This window comes from Didymosphaeria variabile, assembly GCF_027946475.1.
Source record: "Didymosphaeria variabile strain IMI 356815 chromosome Unknown scaffold_8, whole genome shotgun sequence".
NCBI classification, from domain to species: domain Eukaryota; kingdom Fungi; phylum Ascomycota; class Dothideomycetes; order Pleosporales; family Didymosphaeriaceae; genus Didymosphaeria; species Didymosphaeria variabile.
This window is the reverse complement of record NW_026611627.1, coordinates 356,546-373,942: the sequence shown is the minus strand read 5'-3', so window position 1 is coordinate 373,942 and position 17,397 is coordinate 356,546. Positions and strand designations below refer to the sequence as shown.

The 17,397-nt window shown below is 52.4% G+C and overlaps 5 protein-coding genes across 5 annotated transcripts; 2 read left to right on the top strand and 3 right to left on the bottom strand.

Annotated features, from left to right (window-relative positions):
• Nucleotides 1-296: 296 nt before the first annotated feature.
• Nucleotides 297-688, bottom strand: N0V89_010348 (uncharacterized protein; the record flags this gene model as incomplete). Its single annotated transcript, XM_056219092.1, has 2 exons — nt 297-495; nt 549-688. The coding sequence occupies 2 exons, from the start codon at nt 686-688 to the stop codon at nt 297-299; spliced, it is 339 nt and encodes a 112-aa protein (XP_056066219.1).
• A 1,002-nt stretch (nt 689-1,690) lies between these two features.
• N0V89_010347 (uncharacterized protein) lies at nt 1,691-3,747 on the top strand (the record flags this gene model as incomplete). Its single annotated transcript, XM_056219091.1, has 4 exons — nt 1,691-1,861; nt 1,923-2,299; nt 2,358-2,614; nt 2,666-3,747. 4 exons carry the CDS (start codon nt 1,691-1,693, stop codon nt 3,745-3,747), a joined length of 1,887 nt encoding a protein of 628 aa, XP_056066218.1.
• A 6,489-nt stretch (nt 3,748-10,236) lies between these two features.
• On the top strand, nt 10,237-12,151 carry N0V89_010346 (uncharacterized protein; the record flags this gene model as incomplete). The annotated part of the gene is made up of 3 exons (XM_056219090.1): nt 10,237-10,692; nt 10,755-10,988; nt 11,039-12,151. The coding sequence occupies 3 exons, from the start codon at nt 10,237-10,239 to the stop codon at nt 12,149-12,151; spliced, it is 1,803 nt and encodes a 600-aa protein (XP_056066217.1).
• A 461-nt stretch (nt 12,152-12,612) lies between these two features.
• N0V89_010345 (uncharacterized protein) lies at nt 12,613-13,827 on the bottom strand (the record flags this gene model as incomplete). Its single annotated transcript, XM_056219089.1, has 1 exon — nt 12,613-13,827. The coding sequence occupies one exon, from the start codon at nt 13,825-13,827 to the stop codon at nt 12,613-12,615; it is 1,215 nt and encodes a 404-aa protein (XP_056066216.1).
• A 554-nt stretch (nt 13,828-14,381) lies between these two features.
• Nucleotides 14,382-16,976, bottom strand: N0V89_010344 (uncharacterized protein; the record flags this gene model as incomplete). Its single annotated transcript, XM_056219088.1, has 3 exons — nt 14,382-15,472; nt 16,198-16,884; nt 16,937-16,976. The coding sequence occupies 3 exons, from the start codon at nt 16,974-16,976 to the stop codon at nt 14,382-14,384; spliced, it is 1,818 nt and encodes a 605-aa protein (XP_056066215.1).
• Between the last annotated feature and the right edge of the window lie 421 nt (nt 16,977-17,397).

Here is a 17,397-nt window from a genome sequence, read left to right as displayed (position 1 = left end):
GTTCAGCCGCATTGCTCGGCATCCCTTTCCGCGGCCCTCAACCGCCCGGCTACATCGTTGACTTTCGGACAACTGTTGACTTATGGAACAGGTCGGCAATGTATTCCTTATCTTTCGTCATTTTCAGCGTGTTCCAGGATATCAACAAATGTAATGACGAAGGAGGACCGGCAGATACCAACAGGCAAGCGTTTCTGGAGCTCGAGAAGTGGATTATCGAATGTCAAGGCCAGCCTAGAAGATGGGATCAGTATCAGGACTGGCCTAGCAGAATCTTTCCCGAGTTTCTCGAGCTTCTAGCGATTGGTGATGACACTGCGTTGCTTATCTTGATCCACTGGACGGCCATCATGACCAGAAGCACAAAACCTTTCGTCAAAGCATGGGCCGTTCGAGCTGGTCTCTCCGCGGTCAATCGTCTCCAGGGCCACTGGCCTGAACAGCTGTCCTGGCCCTTGGAAGTTCTTTCTCAACCCGTGGCCATGGCAAGCGGAACTGCATCACGGCAGTCGGGCGTGGAGCCTGCTCATTCGCAGCTAGCAAGCTACACTGGTCCAGACCAGACACGGATCTCAAACTCGACGACCTTCGCGGACCCACTTGGTTTGTCAATAGCATCAGGTGAGGCAGCAAGCTTGTCGATGTACCCATATTCCACATCAAAGTGAGGGACAAAGAAGCTCGCCATGACCGGCTCCGTGGAGGAGCCAAGGTCCACAGTCTAGATGACAACGTCTTGGAAGCCGATAGCTGGTCTGCTGGTAGACGTGGCAAAGGCAGATGTAGTAACGCGCCGGCGTTGAACAAACAAGAGATATCATGTGAGCAAGCACGCGCAAGCATTAGGGATAAGGCAAGGTTACATTCCCTGAGCTTGGTCGCGCCCCACCTGCGGCTTGGCTTCAAATTTTCCACTTGGCTGATTGGCCTGCGCATTCCCGGGTCCGTCAGCTAACGCACGTGAGCCTGTCACAACTTCTCAGGCCCGCCAACGCTAGCCGGACGCGGACTAATGCTCACCTCTATCCGTTGATGCTCACTTCACGGCTTGTACGTCAGTGGCTTGCTTTGTTGCGTTGCCGGCTCCGAGGCGGCTCAAACACAACATGCCACCTGCAAGGCCGGGCAACACGCCATGCAAGTCAAGGCGGCGGTGACCTGCCGCTCCAACCGCATCAAGCATGGCGAGACGGAGATCCCGAGAGCTACAGCGGCGCACCGCGAAGGAGCGCGAGAGGGCCGGCACCGATGATGCGTAGAGCAACCCCAGTTCCCCGGCTTTGAGCTCGGAAGTAGGCGCCGCTGCCTCGAGCGACGCTGACTGCATGGGAAGATGGGGACTCGACCAGCGCGGGGTGAATGCGCACGTTGTGCGTCGACCTGAGCCGCCCGGTCGAGCCAATGGTGGTCAGCTTTCCGGTGAAATGTGGATCTTCACGCAGCTGTTGCAGCTTCCTTCGGATTATCTCCGCATGGGGTATATCAGCTAGCAGCAATAACAGTGGGTCGCTTTCATGAACGGGGTGCTAGCGCTACTCCGCGCGTGGTTGGCCTTGCCCCAGAGCCGTCTCCCCATGGGCCACACACGGTCGGGGTTGGGTTTATATATTGTGCCTGCGTACCCGCTGTTTTTGCGTCGATCCGTTGTTCAGTTCCACCCTCTCCCCTCGTGCCATCAGCCGGAGACAACATGGCCGAAAAGAACGAAAAGAATATCGACACCATCAACGACCCCGGCGTCGAGCCTCCGCAGTATGGCGCCCTCCACGAGAAGTCGGAGCACAAGCCGCAGACGGAGCTGGTAGACGATACCGGTCGCCGGGCGTCTGTCGCTATGAACATTGTCGAAAACCCTCTGCAGGTAAGTTGACAATTTTGCTGTAACATTGCTGTGATTATGGGCGCTGACAATCTCACTACAGCGTGGCTCTCGCGAAGCCGTTGTGGCAGACGCGCGCGCTTTTGCTGAGAGCAATGGCATGGCTGAGCACGCCTCGCTTTTTGGTCGGGCTGCGCTTGTTGCGCGCGACCCCAAGCGATTCGAAATGCTTGCAGAGATCGATGAGGAAGAGCGTAACGCCCTCATCTACGAGCGCGACCACAAGTGGCATGGCCCCAAGATGCTGTGGTACTCGATTGGGCTGTGCGCCATCGGTGCCGCCACCCAGGGATGGGACCAGACCGGTTCAAACGGCGCCAACTTGTCCTTCCCCCAGGAGTTCGGCATTGATGGCAAAGGTCACGACGAGTGGATTGTTGGACTCATCAACTCCATCATTTTCTTGACTGCCGGTTTGATGTGAGTGCATCCATCTTTGCGACGTTTTCCTGCGGCATTCTCTAACCTGATCAATCAGCGGCGCTTTCATCGTCGACCCTCTCAACAAATATCTCGGCCGACGCGGTGAGATCTTCGTAACCGCTCTGTGTCTTACTGCAACGCCCATCGGCTCCGGTTTCGCAAAGTCATGGCAAGGACTTTTCGCCGCCCGCTTCATCATGGGCATTGGCATCGGCGCAAAAAACGCGACTGTGCCCATCTATTCCGCTGAAATGGCCCCCGCCCGCATTCGAGGTGCTCTTGTCATGTTCTGGCAATTGTGGGTCGTCATCGGTAAGAAGCTTCCCTTGGCCATACCAAGCTCCTACTAAACTTTGGCTTCAGGCATTTTCTTGGGTTTCTGCGCCAACGTCATAGTCAAGGACACCGGCCGCATCGCTTGGCGTCTCCAGCTTGGCTCCGCCTTTATTCCATCCTTCATCCTCGCCATTGGAATCTTCTTCTGCCCGGAATCGCCCCGATGGCTGATGAAGCATGGGAAATACGACAAGGCCTTTAGGTCCATGTTGGCGCTCCGAGCTCATCCCATCATTGCCGCGAGGGACTACTACTACTCGTTCGTCATTTACGAGGAGGAGAAGAAGATCGCTGCCGGATCCAACTACTTCACTCGTCTCTGGGACTGCTTCTCCGTGCCCAGGATCAGGCGTGCCAACTATGGAGCTTCCACCGTCATGCTTGCGCAACAGATGTGCGGTATCAACATCATCTCCTTCTACAGCTCCACCATCTTCGAAGAGGTCGGCTACACTGCCACCCAGGCGCTATACGCTTCCCTTGGTTACGGCGCTGTCCAGGTCGTCTTCACGATCCCCACCCTCTTCCTGATCGACACCAAGGGCCGCAGAACCCTCTGCATGATCACCTTCCCACTCATGTGTCTCTTCCTGCTAGCCGCAGGTCTCTCACTCCTCCAGCCCGAGGAAGCATCCCGTGGCGCGAAAATCGGACCCGTCGTCCTCTTCATCTATCTTTTCACCATCGCCTACTCCCTCGGCGAAGGTCCAGTCGCCTTCCAATACTCCGCCGAGGTGTTCCCCACCATCCAGCGCGAGCAGGGCATGGCCTGGGCCGTCTGCATCAACAACACCTTCGCCGGTATTCTCTCGCTCACCTTCCCCCGCATGAAGACCGTCATGACGCGCACCGGTGCCTTCGGTTTCTACGCCGGCCTCAATCTAATAGCATGGTTCATGATATTCTGTTTCGTCCGCGAAACGAAGCAGCTTACGCTCGAGGAGCTCGACCAGGTCTTCTCCGTGCCTACCAAGACGTACCTCGGGTACGAGATCAAGGTCATGGTGCCATACTTCATCAAGCGGTGGATCCTGTTCCAGAAGTCTACTCCCAAGCCTGCTCCCATCATCGAGAAGGCCGAGTACACTGAGACTGTCCCCAGCGCTTAGACGTCTTGTCCACAAGATTGGGGATTGGTCTAAGAGAGGAAAGACAGCAGGGTGGTATACGGTAACTGCGTTGGAAATGACGTGAGGAGGATGGCTCTTGCCTTGGACCTGCGGGTCGTATATACTTCTCATACCCTTGATCCCAGATCATTTACGCCTCGTGCGTGCAAATTCGAATCGAACATTCGCTTCCCAGCACAGTCCAACAACATCCTACCTACATTCGTCATGTTTTTGTCTTCGACAATGCACCGCACTAGCATTCATGTCGAGTACTTCATCATAGCGTACACAAGTGACCGACCATGTCTCGCAATCTTCGAATCCCAGCTTCCATGACATCCCCTTCCCCAATACACACCACCCTGGGTATCCATCCCTGCAATCCCTCCCTCCTCTCCTATTCCACTCCACCCCCTTCACCGCAATCACTATATCCTTCTTAACTAGCCCACCCACAACCCCGCCACCACCCCCACCTAACTTCCACGATTAACAAACTTAACGCAAAGTATCCAACACATACAATGACAACATCAAGCCGCACCCGAAACCCCAACACCCCGCACCCATGGGGCCCTCCCAAACGCTGGGCCTGCTGCAAGTGCCAGCAGGCAAACCCCCCGCAACGAGGCGCAGAGCCTGCTATGTGCACGAATGATAAGTGTAGTCATTTTTGGTGCGCTGCGTGTTTGTGGTTGGATCTGTAGTGGGGCTTGTATAGGTAGTACGGTAGGTAACAGATTCCCTTCCAACCATGTGAATAGTCCCAAAAGCCTTCGATGGGGCAAAAGGACGCGCCTCGCACCTTTGGTGAGGGCGTGTTTTGCGTAAGCTATTGCCAACCTATTCTGATGGGCAGCCCGTCTAGGCGGTCGTCCCTGTCCAGTTAAGCATCTCAACGCTCTGTTGTCTGTGAATGTATTGAATCTTGTTTTCTTGCTGTGTGGAACCGATGGGGCTGGAAGCCATGTGCTGCGTCGTGTTTGCGCCTTGATGCCCTTGTCCGTAGGGGGGTTGTATAGAGGGGGTGAAGGGGAGGTATGTGAGTCTGAGGAGTGCGGGAAGGGAGGATGGCTCGGGTGGTGAGTATGCCTATGTATATGATGGGCTGAAGCGAAGGTGTGTTTTGGGTGTTTGTGGTTGGATCTGTAGTAATGGGGATCATCTGTATAGAGGGGAAAGGGAGACAAAGGGAATAAGGAGTGCGGTGCGGGAGAAGATAGATAAGGATGTGGAGTAGGTCTTTCTTTATGATGGGCTGAAGCAAAGGCGTGTTTGGGGTTTGATACGTGAATTGATGATTTGGAGAGAGGTTGCGTTGGGTTTTACGTAGGATCTGTCTGGCGAGCAGCTCGGAAGACTTGTCCCGGTATTATAGGACGAGCATGCAATGTGACCAAGCGCGCTCTACAGATGCAAGGGTACCCGCTGGCCGCTATGTTGATGGTGATTGGGAGGCCGAATCGTATCATTACAGGCCAGATGCAGTGCCGGAAGAAGAGCTTGTGAGGATACAAGGCGCTTCAGTATGGCCAGTATCTTTACATTTACAGGTATTTGTATACATAAAGAAGGTGTCTGTGCTTTTCAAAGGTTTCGCATTCACTATCCATGGCTCTGGGTCAATGTTCTTGGGTTTCTATAAAATATGTCCTCTATCATTGGGTAGTATTACTTTGGTACGCCTGTTTTGACAGGTAAGGACCCTTTGTCAACGTCTACCAGGCCTAGGCCTATAGATCTAATAGATTGAAGCTAAATAATCAGCGCGGACAGCCTTCTTGCGTATTGCCTCATTTTTGTCTTCTGTCGCGAGCTTGACGAGGGGCTTGGTCGTTCAAACTCGACGACTATCAGGACATTTGGACTTTGGAAAGCTATGCTCGCAGATGGTGCAGAGCCTCTCTACCGTATGCAGAGTGGCTGAGATGTTTTGACCTAGCTCAGGACCCACTGGCGAAGATTTGATGGCGACGCGCTTTGAGAGCGATCCTTTTGATCACGATTTCGGAGCGACAGATTTCGATGGGAATGCCAACGCGGAGCATGCGGATACGGAAGATCTCGAAAGAGCAGTTGCTCAGAATCGATCGAGGCACATGTGATAGTCATGGTAAGCCAGATAGCACAGCGAACATGACCTCGAGCACTGACCTAATACTTTATGTGCCGGTAGAATACCTGCGGCACGTTGAGGTACCCACCGCCATATCCAGCCTTCTCGATCATTGCACTTGCCTCTGGTCAAACCAGACGGCGCTATTTAGACACAAAGTCGCGGGGAAGGAGTAGAGCAAAAAGGAAGACGACGTGTCCGATGTTCCGGTGGACGAGGAGCATGACCTCTTTCGCTTTCCGCGACGGGCTTGCTGTGAGAAGGTCCGAAGGGAAGGAGAGAGATGGTCTGAATGAATGTGCTCGGCACTCTGCAACGGATACGAGACGCGAGAGCGTGCCCAACAGATGCAAGAGTCCCCCATATCGCGTACAACAAGGGGGGTTGATCAACTGCTTTTCGAAGCATAGCCCCAAAGGACTAGTCCCGTTATTCCGGTAGGAGCATGCAACGTGACCAAGATTCCCCGCTGGCCGCTATCTTCCTAATTTCGAGGAAGCGCAGAACAAGCGAGAATCAGAGCATGAAAGCCAAGCAGATGTTGTGACGCTGACAACAGCCGGCATGAAAGACCTCAAAGAATTCATCAAGCAACATGAGACCGGGAAGCAAAGATCCAATGACCGATGATATAATCGGGCTACCCATCATCCGATAGCTCACCACAATCTTCCGTAACAGACGTTGATCTTGCGATCAGCATGGCGTACTCGACGGTAGGTCGACTTTTCCTTAGTATGCAGCCGAAGCACAGCCGGAATTACAAAAGCCTTGACGACGACGGATACTACAGCTTATCCTTTATTGGGCTTTCCATCGTATCACACGTAGGAATTGACCCAACCGACCAGTCGTCCGCCTTGACACAAGTCTTTGAATGCAGCAGTGAGGCGAGCAGTTCGACTCCCCCCTTCCAAAGCGAGAGCACGGTAGAAATATCTTAACAGGAGACAATTATTTCCAAACCAAGCTTAGAGGAGCGTAAATATCGGCACAGTTTCTCTGGCTTCCTCTTTGATAGACAGCGCGAATTCGCTGTTTGAGCTGAGGAGGAGTCAAAAGGACGCCAAACGCACCTCGTCCCTGAACAAGCATAGGAAACCACATGACGATATCATCGAGGGTACTCTGCTTTCGTATCACCTGCAGTACTATGAGAAAGTGAGCTATACGAGAAGCTATGGGAGGTTGGTTGGCAGCCGGGGTATATGCATGGTCATGGAAAGCAGTCCACAGATAGTTATTGGACACTGCATGCTAATTCCCGAAAGAAACGGGCCAAACCTGATTCCACGAACCACTAGCCGCTTCAAGTCGCTTCTTCCAACCAATCTACATACCACCGATTGAGCGTTTGCCCTCGACATCCGTCACTGCCATGTAGCAATAGGCGGTGAATGGGTTGAACCCACGCGCTCGACTTGAGTGGGTTCCTAAGCTGATTAGATCAAGATGGCCGACTATCTTTAGCCGCAACGTCGTTCCTGTTACGCGTAACGGGGTTGCGACGAATCTCGATGCAGTCCCTGACAGCTGAATTTCCCGACGACCCGAAGGCGCCCATGCCAACGAACCCAGAGCACCTCACGGAAGGAACCGAAACTCTGTTGGGCTTCGGAATACTTTGAATCATCCTTTGTCGGGATTACACTTCAAGCATGTCCTCCCAGGCGTTACGACGTTTCATTTGTGCTAAACCATGAGGGTTTGGGTACAAGCACAGCAGAAAGACCCTCTCATATGGCTGTAGACGGTTGAGCTACCTGCTTTATGCCCCATCATGAGTGTGCATAGATACATAATGTATGAAATTGTGCTGTATACCTGTCTGCACATACCTCAAGCCCATATCCGCCTTCCGTGTTATTACCTGCCTTCCAAGACGAGCGCCTAGACATGCTGCCCATTAGGCTGGCAACAACAGATTGCAGAACCGCCCTCACTAGATAGCTGCTCGGCGGGTCCTTATGGCCCCAGGGAGGCCTTCCAAGGTTTTGTGACTAGCAGAAGTGCACTGGGAGCCGTGACTACCATAGTGGAAGAAAATCTATTACCTACCTGCCTGCCTACCTATCTACCCGCCTTTCATGCTCACAGTCGACGTCAATGTTGAATATAGGGTACCAAGTTCAAGCTGCGAGCTTCGAGCTGGACACTGCCATATTGTATGCCTTAGGCATCGACCGCACCGGAAGCACCGGAGACACGCAACACCTGCGCTAACACATATCCTGTTACCTGTTACACTTCCCCCTTGAATCATATACGATTGCAATCGGCAAGATCGTCACACCTAGAGCCGAGGATGTAAACAGACGGATTAATTGAAGCCCGCTGCACACACGGCCTCGGCTCAACTGCAAGAAGGCCAAAGCTGAAGATGGAGCGCAGCCCGTTTCCTGTGATAATCTAAATAAAAGGTAGTGAGGAGAAGCCTCATCGCACCCCTAATGGGTTAGTCATATCTGCAAAGGGTTATCAATATACAACGCTGTAGTTAGCTCGTTTTCGGTTATCGCTTACGTGGCATGTACTGTGTCTGGTAAGCAATGCGAGTCACACCGCGCTTTGTCCAGGACAGCCTGCGATGCGCCCCCGACCTACCCGTGAGACAGTCGCCCAGCCCTCATGCAGATTTACCATCTTGGTATTCAATCTATCATTGCAATATTGAAGCAACATTATCAGCAGCGATGCACTTCTGTCACATCTCTCCGCAACCTCTGAATGGATCAGTTGAAGAGGGCGCGCAGTGGCCTTCTTCACTGGAGATGTGACCCACTCTATACCCCAGAACTGTATCATGGAGCACTTCCAAGTCCAAGCTTACGGGGCTCATTTACGACAACACAAGATCAATGCAGCCTCACGACTACCCAACAAACCTGCCCCCTGGCGGAGTACTTCCCGATGCTTCCTTTCCTTCGGGACTGCCAAAAGCTTGGCCCAGCTGGGTCTGCCATCGATGTCGCAAGCCTAATCCACCACAACAAGGCGCAGAACCGGCAATGTGCACGACCACATCATGCAGACATCTTTGGTGCTTGGCGTGTCCCGACCTCGTCGATGTTATGGAACAAGAGACTCGTATCGTTTTCGGAGAATGGTTTTTCGGAGGAAGTGAGACGATAGAATGGCGCAGGCGTTGGTAGTGAGCAGCGAGGGCGACGGACACTGCCGAGCTCAAAATTGTCGATCATTAATGGGGAGTCAGTTGCGGCCCCGTTGCAGGGCAGTCATGGTTTGCATGGGCGTTTTCCGGACCCAATCAGTGTTTTACACCTTCTCCGACCACTGTTCTTCGTTAATGGCCCACAAAACTCCATATCCCCTCTATTCGTTGTTCGAAACCTACCTAAGCTGCTAAACCGATGGGCTGTGACATTGACTTCTAGCGCACATCGTACGAGCAGGTACCATGACATGTCAACATGTACCAGCAGAATTAGGAATAGGCCAATCGAACAGCCAGCAGATGGTTGCGAACAGTTCCATTGGCGATCTAATGGTGGTTGGACCGGGCGCGGATGGTCTCGGGATTTAATATTCCGTCAAGCACATGGTCCTGGACGAGCTGTTATCGTGCATTAATTTCCTGTTTGCGTCATTTCGTAGTTTCGCAAAGCGACAACTACATTGCTATGATAATGAGCTGGAACCGGACGGATTTCGAAGCAAAGGGTACCTGCAGGCGGGAGGATTGAACCTCAAGTGGAACTTGACAGATTCATGCAACCCGGGCGGTCGGACAATTCGCGAAAATGTCCATGTTCAGAAATCAAACCGTTAAGTGTATCGCTAGCCTCCGTCAACGGTGCCGTTTCAGGTCGTGAGAGGGTTTGCGGGGAAAACGGCGGAGCCATGTCACCCAATGACAGGTTCCCGGACAGTGGTCCGCAACGTGCGCAGCCGCCGATATTGGCTACCGTCGATCCGATGGTGAGGCGAATAGCAAATCTTGGGGCAGGGGCCATCTCTCTTGTAAAAGGTCGTTTGCTGGCTTTGCGATCCTCGCCGCACGATGTACCTGCGTGTCTTAGTGGAATTACTAATGCTCCTACCGGCCCTTCCGCAGAAGGCTTGCCCTTGCTACCCAACGTCTTTTTCACAAGCCAAGCAGCTGGAATCTGTTTCATGACTCCGAGGGGCTGCGGATGCCACGGCGAGCGTTAACTGCCCGAAATGCATCTTGGACGCTCTTGGTTGACTTGGGCACACACACGAACTGGGCACGAACACCAGGCCATTGCGTTTTTGGGCTGGGGAGCGTAGGGATTAAAAGGTAGCTAGCCAGCCGCTCCGGTCTCACGTTCCATTTCTGTACTCTTCTCCGCTGTCTTCTTTGGTTCCTTATTGTTTCTTTAAGCACGATGGACATCGCCTCCATCGTCTATCGCTCTGCTGATGTCGACATTCCTGAGCGTCCGGAGATATATGTCGACGAGAAAGCAGAGCTTGCAAAGTCTCAGCCCCGACCTCTAAGATCCCCACGACCCGTAGGGTCATCCGAGGACGTGGAGGAGATTGAATCGGCTTCCCCAGAGATTCATCCTGCATTCGATTCCGAGTCTGACAAAAGCTTCAACACTAAGAGGAGCAAGCATGAGTCCTACGATCTTTCGGGCAGCGTCTTTCTCATCTCCCGCCAGGGGAAGACGCTGAATTTACCAATACCGTCGGACAGTCAGCATGACCCTTTGAACTGGAGTCCGTGGAAGACGTGTGCTGCAATGGTAGCTGTAGGCTGGTACTCCGCTACCGCACTCACCGCTGTGCAAGCAGTGAGTCTGATGATGGACGGTATTATTCCTGACTTCTCTCACGAGGTAAGTTTCTATGGACACTAGGCATCCTGGCCGATAGAGTGGATACTTACGTGTTATGGCAGATGATTGTACCCTGGTCCCCAGAGACTCTGACAACGGCGCCCACACTATTCATGGGAATCGGTGCATTCCTCTGGGTACCCTTGAGTCTTGCCCTTGGAAGACGTCCAGTCTTCCTCCTCGCCGCGCTCCTTGACTTCTTCGCTATTCTCGGAGCTGGATTCTCGCAGACATTCTACCAAATCTTGGGATGTGTCTGTCTGCTCGGAATAGGCGAAGGCCTGGGGCTAAGCTTGGTCAGTAGATCATACAACTTCGTCACGCCGCACCTTACTGACTTATATAGGCCTTCCTGATGGTTGTCGACATGACCTTCATCGACCGGCGACCCGTGGCAATCGCAACCCTTTGGTCCATCGCCGGATTCTTCGGCACTGGAGCCTTATGCCTAGTTCCCATTTTGTCCGAAGGTGGGAAGGAGTGGCATCTGTTCTACTTCCGATGGGCTTGTCCTTCTGCCATTGCCCTGGTCCTCGCCTTCTTTCTTTACCCAGAGACATACTTCAAGCGACCAACGGTAGCCTTCGATGGCATGATACTCATGCAGAGCGCAACTGAGAAGCTGACCATATATGAGGATCTGGAGGCGGACTCCGATATCTACAGAGATCTTCCCAGCTTTGACACGGAGAATCGAGGGCTACTCTATCGTCTCGGCCTTGCTCGCTCCCCGTCTGGATCCTGGAAAGCTTTCGGTCGCTGCTACTTACAAATGTTCTTCTGCGCCGTCAATCCTTTGATTTTCTGGGTGCTTATTGCGTCTGCTTTCAACTTTACCGGCATGATGTTCATCGGAGCCACCTTCGCAACGATTTTGGACGCACCTCCGTACAATCTACCCTCGTACAAGGTCACCCTCGTCAATTTCTCCTCCGGCTGCGGCAGCCTTCTCGCCTATTTCTTTGCAGGGTGCTTGATGTGCAAGGCGCTTACTTTCCTATCGAAACGCAATAAAGGTGTCCGCGAAGCTGAGCATTACCTCATCGGTTATATCGTCCCTGTCATCACTGGCGCGACCAGTACGCTTCTTTACGGCCTAGCAGTTCACTACAAATGGCACTACTCTGTCTATTACGTTGCATATGGGCTGAACGGCCTCTCTTACGTCTCCCTCGCTATCGGAAACACACTATGGGTCACGGAAGCCTTTCCACGATGGGCTGCTCCAGCGCTGGCTGTCGTTTCTGGCGGAAGCTACTTGTTGAGTTTCTGCATGAGCTTTACGCTTGTACCCTGGATTGCCGCACACGGCCATCTATTGGTAGGCATGGAGATTACGGTGTTACAACTTGTGGGTGGCATGATCGCGTTGCCGATTGCTTTCTGGGGGAAGAGCGCAAGACAAAAGATTCACGGCAGTTGGGCAAATGAACGCAGCGGGGCTTTGAGGCCGTTGTGAGGGAAGACCGCATCAGCTGCTTGTCGAACATCTCCTTTGTTCTACATCTCCCATGTTCTCCGAGATCGCCCTTGTTCTACATCTCTTAAGTTTTCCAAGATCTCGATTGTGTTACATTTCCTATCTTCACCAAAATGACATTCAGGTCCGGTACAACCACTGATCCTTTCTTTTCCATGCCTACTATCTGTAGATTACGCTCTCTGATCTTCTGAGCATCAGCGATGCACGTAGTCACGCTTCACTAGCATCACCATTCTCGGCGTTACGAAGCCACAAGGCTAATCCTTCATGGATTGATAATGGTCTTACATATGTATACTACATTTTCGAATGAGAAACCATCTCTACTTCGCTTGCGCAAACGATGACCCTCAGTGAGATCTCGATTCCCAGAGAAATGAGAATTACCAGGAATATGCTACTGTACCCAAATTTTTGCATGATAGCTACGTAATGCTTCATGGCATCTTGTACGTAGTTATAACAGAGCGATGATCGCTTGTCCACTCGTTGTCCTCATAATCAGGGTATGCGTTCGGGGTGCCAGCAATCCTAACTTCAGAATCCTTCACCTCAAGCTTACTAGTCCCGTAGATGAAATCAATCCTGTCTTGCGGCTCAGGCTGGCCCTCCCAGTCATCTGCGTTCTTTGGGTAGATGGGTGACCAAGTGTTGCCAGGCACCATTTTCGGATATGGATGCCACGCGCGGAAGGAGTCGATCAGACCCGCATCAGTTGGGATTTTGGATGTGGGCCAGTCGAAGCTCTTATCGCAGTGGGCTGGTTGATTTACGGAGGTCCAGTCAAGATGCGATGGAGCGTTGAAATCGCCAACCAGTACGAAGGGGTCCTTGGATTCGCGCTGCGACTTCGTTCCGTCGACTACTTCTTTGATCTGACTAGGCCGACCAGCCTTGTTTTCATCTGCAGTAACTTCTGTGCCGGTCTTGTTCTCGAAGCAAAAACTGTATGGTCCGTAAGGATAAGCCGCTGTATGTACAGACCAGAAGTTGAACGGCTTCGACGTGTCGCCTTTGAGTGCAAGCTGGACGCCGCTTCCACGACCGATATTGGCGTGTTTCTTGATGATTGGTAGTCGAGAGATGATTCCAACGCTGTTATCTCCGGTGTCTTGATGATAGTTCCAGCCCAGCGCTTCTCCAAGGCGCTTCGCATGCTCGCCAGTTGCTTCCTGCAGTCCGACGACGTCGACGCCCGCCCCGCTCAGAAATTTAACCTGCTTATCGTGATAGTTGTTCACTTTCGTACCGCCGTACCATAGATTCCATGTCATGATCTTTAGCTCATCGGAATTTCCAGTTTCCTTCGCGTCCACCTCGATGGGCTTCGCGACCCATTTGTACCCATCATCTGCAAGGAAATAGGCTTTGAACTTGCCGCCCCCAACGGGAGCTTTGATGGTAAGCGAGCCCTTCATATCAGGTGCATAAGCCCATTTAAGAGATGCCGAGACTTGCTTTTCATCGTCTGGTCCACCTCCTGTCGCGTGGTAGATACCGATCCAGTTCTTGGAGTTGGCTTTCGGTGCAGTGTAGTCGAAGGTAAAAGGTTCTTTGTCTGATGCAAGACTAAGCGATCCTGTTGGATTGGGAGCTGCTGTTGTTAAGCCCAGCAAGCTGGATGCAAAAATAAAAGGCGTAAGGAAATGCATTGTATTGTAGAATGATTGATATGGTAGAGAATGAAGTAGGCCGTACTTCGGACTTCTAAAAAAGGAGGGCAAAGACTGGATTATCCGCCCACGTTTGTGTAGCAGTTGCAATTCTAAGTTCGTTTATGAGGCTCTCAGGCGGGACGGACGCCGTACCAGAAGTGACGTAAAAACAATGGGTCTGAAATCGGAATAGGAAATAAAGCTGCTGTGCCTTACACAGGTGTACCATTTGCCAAGATACTGTGCCACTCCGGTCCGAACTGCTGGAAAGGCGCACACTTGGCAAGGTAGGCGTAATACCTAATAAGCTTAAGAGTGAAACATCCCTGTGCGGTATCGCAAAGTGGGCTGATTTTGATGATCCCGAACAAACGATCTGGCTAATCAGCGAAGCACGAACAAGCCGAAGAAGCCTTGCAGCTAGAGACCAAATGGTACACATCCATTGTCCGTACCCGATGGAATCTCATCGCGGATCCTCTGTTTCCCCATGCTTGGTTCTTCGTTCCTCTTAGCAAAATATTAATAGCTTCACGGTTGCGGTGATGATATCAGTCCACGCTGCTATTGACCGTCTGAGCATCGCCATCCTGCGGGAATGTTGCGCCTCCTTGTCGCCTGATTTCGTCCATCATACGCATAACGCGCATCGTCTCCTCGTGGGGCATGATGTCATTCTCCCTTCTCCCAGCAGCGATGTCGAGTGCGACAGCATCAGCTTCGCGGTACAATCCCAAGCCAAAATTGACATACTTCTTCTCAAGAACAGACCCGCTTTGCTGTCCTCTAGTATGAGCACCGCTGCCAGCACTTTGGTTGCGCCAAACCGAAAATTCGCTCGGGGAAGAAGCGTACGGCCCACGGAGTAGCACATAACCCTCTGTGCCTTCGATGCGACAGAAGTCGTAGCCGTTCTTGAACTCCGAAGTCGAAGTGAGTATACCTTGGCGACCGTTTGCAGGATAACGAAGGATGATCGCTGTAGCCACGTCTACGCCATCGACCAGATTCTGATCAGCCAAGATCTCGGGCCGCGAAGCTTTTGCCCCAATGTGCTCGTCTAGAGTCAATAAGCCCCAGGTCAGCGAGTAGATTCCGATCGTCAATAGACTGCCCGCGCCCAGATTAAGGTTCTTGAGCCTCGATTCTGGTCCTAGAGATCCCAGCTTGTGATCTTGGCCGAAGTCGCAAAAGGTGCGACGTACGTCGCCGATGAGCTTATCTGTGAAGAGAGCTTTGCGAAGGTCTTGAACGAGTGGGTGGAAGCGCGTCCACATCGCTTCCAGGACGTACACACCCTTCGCAGATGCTGCAGCGAGCACCTCTTCGGCTTCGCGAGCATTGATTGTGAACGCTTTTTCGCAGAGGATGTGCTTTCCTGCTGCGATCGCATCGAGGCAATTTTTCTTGTGTAATGAATGTGGCGTGCCGATGTATACGGCTTCCACTGAAGCATCTTGGTACACCTCATTGTATGAAGCATAAATGTGCGGTGTTGGCACTGAGGGTATGTTGTCTCGAACAAATGCTTTGCCTTTCTCTAAGCTGGACGTGCCGACTGCACTGATGATATGTGTCGCACGCGCATCATCTCGCTGCAGAGTAATGTCTTTTATGAATGCGGCGGAAATTGCTCCAGCTCCTGTTGTAGTAAGTGCCTATCGCGGGTAGTGCAGGGAGCTGCAAAGCAGGAATGGTACCTATAATGCCCCATCGAATCGTCGGTAGCGAGGAAACTTGCTCAGTCATCAGAAAAAGAAAGCTCACCGGAACATAACACTTCGCTAGGAGATGTCTCTACGGGTTTTATAGGTCGGCAACCGGAGTAGTGTCACCCGAGTAGCAGAGGCGAAAGGGTTGGCGATGGAAGCGTGCGCCGGCACCGGCACTGAGGCGACAATCTTCAAAGTCAAGGTTCCCTTTCGTATATGCTCTAAAAGCTGTATGTCGCGCTCTGTATCCTTGTCTCGAAGCGCCGTCGTTTGTGTTCCGCAGTGTACCCTTGGTGGCTGTGACGAGATGCTGCGGCTGCACGGCGATCCGTTGCGTTCGCGGACCGCATCACATTGAAGATTACCTTGTGCAGTAACACGTGCTCACGGAGTCAATCTCTTTTTCTAATTATGAGCGCAACAGTGGGCAAAATTGTCGGCATTATAAGTATAGGAGCGCGGGGCTAGGTCAGGGATCATCTCGACAGCCTCGGATCCACTTTCCACGTGATGGCGCGTCATCCATGGATCGGCTCTAGCAAAAGGACAGGGACGCTGTGCCGACGACCTATTATGATATCCGCTTACTCATTGAACACCCTCTTCTTTATTCATTTGTACATTTCTTTATCAACGCCTCCTCACCACGGGTAACTTCCAGTGTTGTGTAGGAAAGCTGGCGCCTCTGCGTCTCGTTTTCCCTCAACCACCTCCATCAGGCTCTCCACCGTCTTCTCCGCACTCCTCGCGCCCTTTTCCGCCCTATTATTTTCACTCAGGTTGCTCACAGTAAAACCGGGGTCGTATAGGGACACCTTGATGCCCAAGTCGCCATATTCAACATACTGACACGCAGAGATCATGTTCAGAGCCGTCTTGCTGGCACGGTACTGCACTCCCGACATCTTATGGAACGGGCTGGTGGTATCGAGCTTTCGTCCGATACTTCCAATGCCGGAGGAGATGTTGATGATGCGCGCGCCGGATGACTTTTGCAATAGCGGCAAGAGTGTCTTGGTCAGGACCCAGGGCCCGGTGGCGTTGGTATCAAAAGCAAGGCGGAGCTGCTCGCGATCTGTACCAGGGGGCAACGCAACAGCGGCATTATTGACGAGAATATCGAGCTTCCCATGCGTTTTCTCCACCGTGGAAGCTGCTTCGCTGATGGTGCTGTCGTCAGTCACGTCAAGGGGCAGCAACTCCGCAGTACCGGGGTAGTCGCGCGACTGGAGGTCTTTGAGAGCGGCTGTGCCTTTTTGAGTAGAACGAGAGCCAACGAGTACGTGATATGTGCCCTTCTGGAGGAGTTGGGCGGCGAGCTCGAAGCCGATGCCGCTGTTCGCTAGGTTTTGGTCAGTAAGTGCAGGTAGGGGTGATATGGAAGGGGTCCGTACCACCGGTGATGAGAACTATAGTCTTCGCTATAGACGCCATGGCTTTAGATTGAACTCAAGATGTTCGTGGTGCTGCGGTATCGTAATAGACAACCATGTTTTATACATACTTTTCGGTTGGGGGCCTTTGTGCTACGTCGTTAACGCCGAACATCGAGCGTGAGGAATAGGGAGCAACGGAACACCACATCCGTCATGGCGTCTTCGGACCAAAAAAGGGTATTCGAGAGCCAATCGAAGCCAAGCAAGATGCAAGTATCAACCGGAATAGGCATGAAAGGTACAATTGTAAACTCCGGAACTATGTGCAAAACTGACGCTAAACCCAAAGTGACTGTGCAACTTCTGCGTTTCTTGGCTCCGTTGATGATGTGAGTGACGACCCTTCGCCTACCAGTTTCGTCCCTGTCCTTTCTCTGGCGCACTACATGCGGATCGATACCGACATTGAAGCTCGCCCT